Here is a 5000-nt window from a genome sequence, read left to right on the forward strand (position 1 = left end):
CACACACGTTCTACCTACCCAGATTCGAGCCTGTGTTTGAGCGTTCTATGATGGCTTGTTTGCTGGGGTTGTTGAGAACAGAACGCTTCGCAAGAGAGATATCTGCAGTCACACGAGTGATTGAGATCCTGACCACAGGAGAGAGAGGGAGAGAGAGAGAGAGAAAGATAGAGAGAGATGAAGAGAGGGAGGGGGAGGGAGAGAGAGAGAGAGAGAGAGAGGGGGAGAGAATGAGACAGAGAGAGGGGGGGTTGAGAGAGGGAAAGAGAGGGTGAGAGAGGGAGAGAGAGAAAGAGAATGAGAATGAGACATAGAGAGGGAGATAGAGGAAGAGAGAGAGAGAGAATGAGACAGAGAGAGGGAGAGAGAGGGAGAGAGAGGGAGGTAGAAAGAGAATGAGACAATACAGACAATTTGATGAATATACTGGCTAGAAAACAGCACCCACCCTGCCTCTCACACACACACACACACACTACAAACACACACGATACACACACACACAAACTTACACATTCATATGCTATTACTTACCGTCCTTCAAATCTGTGCTTTAAAAAGTCAAACAGGGCTTTCTGCATCATGTCCGTTACCTTCAAAACAAGAAAACACTTCCTGCTCACCTAGTTAACAACGCCACACACACACACACTTATCTACGATGCACACACACAGACACACACACACACACACACACACACACACACACACACACACACACACACACACAGAGGTGTAAAGTAACGAATTACATTCACTCACGTTACTGTTATTGGGTAGTTTTTTTGTGTATTTTGTGTAGTTTTTGAAATCGGTAATTTTCCTTTTACTTAAGTAGATTTTGACTGAAGTATTGTACTTCGCTACATTGGAAATTACATCCGTTACTGAGTAAAAAAAAATAAAAAACATAGTTCAAGAAAGGAAACCGAAAAGAGGGAATCGTTCACGACAATTCTCACTGCAGTGGTGGAGGCTGCATAGAGAGGATGATGGATGCTGCCGGTGCCGACTCACGAGAGATAGAGATGGAGGAAGATGATAGTGTGGACTACCAACATGCTGCGGACGACCAACAAGCTGAAGCACTTAACTTTCTGCGAGTTAAAAGTAAAGAAGATGAAGAAACCCTGTGTTCACATCTCAGCAAGCAGTTTGCCTTCCAACCTAAAAGAGTCAACAGCTATTTAAGGCTGTAAGCTGTGCCCGCCCCGCCAGACCGAACTTTCTGCTTATAAGAATTCATCTTCAAATCAGCGCAAGCATGTGTTGGTAAGTACAGTATTTGTCCCTTTCCATTAGTAGTTCAGACAGCGTTTTTAATTGTTTTAGTTAGCTTTGCTACAAAAAGCAACATATGCGTGTCATGGCACTAGTAGACTCATCTGATAAAACTGAGGTTATGCTTGTAGGCCCCGATCAACTGAGAACTACACTATCTACCCATTTACCCACACTCAATGGCTTCCCAACACCCAACACTAACATCAAAAACCTTGGTGTAACTATCAACCAAGACCTCCTACTTGACTCACACATAAAACAGATCTCAAAGACATCATTTTTTCATTTACGCAATATTGCCAAAATTAGAAAGGTCCTATCCCTCCAAGATGCAGAAAAACTAATCCACGCATTTATTACTTCCCGCCTCGACTATTGTAATGCTCTCCTGTCCGGATGCAGCATCAACACAATAAAGAGCCTCCAACTTATACAGAACGCTGCTGCTCGTACACTCACCAGAACTAAAAAATATGAACACATCTCACCGGTACTCGCTTCTTTGCACTGGCTCCCCGTTAAAAGTAGAATCGACTTCAAAGTACTCCTGCTAACATATAAAGCCCTAAACGATCTGGCTCCAAACTACCTCAAGGAATTAGTCGTCCCCTATTGCCCTCCAAGGCTGCTCCGTTCCCAGAGTGCAGGCCTCCTGGTAATTCCAAGAATATCAAAGACCACAATAGGAGGGAGAGCATTTAGCTACCAAGCCCCTCTCCTCTGGAACAATCTCCCTGCCTCCATCAGAGCTGCAGACACCGTGCCTATATTCAAATCAAGACTTAAGACATTCCTCTTTAGTGCATCATATAGCCAAAAGTAACCGCGTCAACAAACCAATCACCTGCTGTACCAGCCACCCAGACATATCCGAACACAAATTCAAATATTACTTGCATTTAGTACCGCAACATCAAATGTGTTTACTGTTTGCCGAGTGGATGCATGTACGGCCCCGGCAAACAGATCACAACAAAAAACAAATTAAATTACTACTTGTAATTTAGTACCGCAACATCATATGTGTTTCCTGTTTGCCGAGTGGATGCATGTACGGCCCCGGCAAACAGATCACAACAAAAAACAAATTAAATTACTACTTGTAATTTAGTACCGCAACATCAAATGTGTTTCCTGTTTGCCGAGTGGATGCATGTACGGCCACGGCAAACAGATCACAACAAAAAACAAATTAAATTCCTACTTGTAATTTAGTACCGCAACATCAAATGTGTTTCCTGTTTGCCGAGTGGATGCATGTACGGCCCCGGCAAACAGATCACAACAAAAAACAAAATGTTCAATGCCAGAAAAACTAAACATATCTAAGTATTGCAATATGCAACAGGCAAACCGACACACAGATGACATGTCCCTGGTTGGTGAAATGATTCATCTGTGTGTTTGTTCGTGCTGATTCCCGACTAACAGACCTGCAGACTGATTCGTCATTTCCTGTTTGTTAGATGGATCAGGAGGAGCCTCCTGGGCCTGATTACTCCCCTCCTCAGCCCGCCCCGAAACGCCCCTGCAGACCGGCTCCAGAGCAACACCAGCATCGCCCACGCCGCCCTGCTCCCCATCCTGGGCCCTCAACTCAGTCATCATCCCCCTTGACGACTTCTCCCGCTGGATGTGACGACCCCCACCCTGGTCATCGGCAGCTCCATGGTCCGAGATGTCCACACCCCCCCCTTCAACAAGCGGCCCCTGCAAGGTCCACTGCCTCCCCGGAGCCAGGCGTGTTCCAATCGCTGATGGATGTGGAACTTTCCCTCCCCACCCCCACCACTCTGCACGTAGTCTCTCTACCTGGTCTACCTAGAGAAACCCTCGGCCAACCGCACCCACTGCCACTGCATTGCCGTACACCTACTCTACCCAATACCCTATGCTAGCATTTATGTACAATATACATTATTGCCTCCACCGAAATGTTTCTCTGTCCCTACATCCCCTACCCCTGTAACAGTAACCCTATTGCCACAGTAATCTGGTCTTGTCTGTATCATGTCCCACCTTCCTGTCTCCACCCGGCCGACCTCAAGCAGATGGGTCCCCCCTTATGTGCCGTGGTTCTGCTCAAGGTTTCTTCCTGCCTAACAGGGAGTTTTTTCTTGCCCCTGTTGCCGTTGTGCATGCACTAAGGGGGTTCAGGCTCTGGGCTCTGTTAAGCGCCGAGAGGCAATTGTATTGTTATGGCGCTATACAAATAAAATTGAATTGAATTGAATTGAATTTTGGCTAGCACTTAGTTGCAACCGCCCTGAGCATGCTAGTGTGGACTAACTAGCTAGGCTAGCTATACACTCGTGTACACCCCTTGAGTCCATCCTTCTGTTAACAGCCATCATCAAATAGACTAATAATAATTCCATTCCTGTCTTCCATTCGTTTCAGGTCTTAGCATTATTATGTTCAGTAACTCATGTTGTTAGAACTGCAGATCAGTCATCCGCAATGAAAACACCACATAAACTGATATTAGGCTAATCATTTAGCTGCCTCCCATGCACTGAAACAGGAACGATGGGAATGCGCACACCATCGTTGTCAGACAGTTGGACAAGTCAATGTGTATGTCGTTATCTCAAATTTATCACAAACACAATGTTTAGTCAAATATTGATAACAATAAGTGGGGGCTTTGCAACGTGCACGTCTTTCATGTTCATGCTCAGGGGTCTCGGTTAGCAAGAATTTAAGATTACAAATTGTGATGCATGTAGAAATACAAAATAATGTTATCATTCTGTATACACTGTAGGTCTGTCATCTCAGGTAGCTATTTATAGCTATGTCTGTGTTATGATACACTCTCGATGGTAGCTCAATACTAAATTGTCAGAAATGTTGTATGTCATTCTACAGGTCTAGTCTATGTCAGACAACACCTTGACCAGATGGTAGAGGCTGAAGCAAGTTGGACACCATTCAGCAGATGAATTATTTTCTTCAATGAAGGTCAGAAGGTACAGGGGAGTAAGGGTACCTATCCTGTGTCTCAGTCAATATGGATCTGGTGAACTCCTTTCAGAATATCAAACTGTCCCTGAAACTCAATACTGGCCTTCCTGCCTCTGCCGCTCACCTTGAAAATCAGCCGCTGCTCAAACTCAACAAGAAGTTTGTAGACTAATGCTCTAAAGGTGGACAAAAGTAAAGTAACCAAAGTTTAAATATACAGTAGGGCAGCGGCATTGTTTTTATCTGTCATGTGGTTCATGTCTTGACATCCTTGTCATCCCAAAAGTTCTTAAATGTTGTGTTGACATGTTTAATGTTTAATGTTTGACATGTTTAATGTCATTGCACTTATGGTATATTTCTAAAGATCCTCCTTTTATTAAAAATAACTAGTTTTTTTATTGGATTTATGACCCCTTTTCCTTTTTTTGCACTATATAGGAGCGGCCCCCATCAAGTTGTGGAAACTAACTAAGTAACTTTTAGTACATTTTATTTTAAATGATCGTGTGAGGTGTGTGTGTTTGAGGTGTGTGTGTGTGTGTGTGTGTGTGTGTGTGTGTGTGTGTGTGTGTGTGTGTGTGTGTATGTTTCAGGTGTGTGTTTTACCTCGTAGCCTTTCAGCGACGGCCCCACCAGCACCACCGGCCTCATGGAAGGAACGACATCGTAAGGAGGAATGTGCTCTGACTGTCAACACACACACACACACACACACACACACACATACACACACACACACACACACA

The 5000-nt window shown here is 44.4% G+C and overlaps 1 protein-coding gene across 1 annotated transcript in view; it reads right to left on the minus strand.

The window, feature by feature from the left end:
- Positions 1–5000, minus strand: part of cacnb2a (calcium channel, voltage-dependent, beta 2a) — a gene marked incomplete at its 5' end in the record, with an annotated part of 20018 nt that overhangs the window by 5097 nt on the left and 9921 nt on the right. The window contains 3 exons of the mRNA XM_080855057.1: positions 19–128; positions 535–593; positions 4861–4941. Of these exons, the coding sequence (XP_080711183.1) occupies positions 19–128; positions 535–593; positions 4861–4941 (250 nt within the window). The remainder of the gene's footprint in view (positions 1–18; positions 129–534; positions 594–4860; positions 4942–5000) is intronic.

This window comes from Sprattus sprattus (genome assembly GCF_963457725.1).
Source record: "Sprattus sprattus genome assembly, chromosome: 17".
NCBI lineage: Eukaryota > Metazoa > Chordata > Actinopteri > Clupeiformes > Clupeidae > Sprattus > Sprattus sprattus.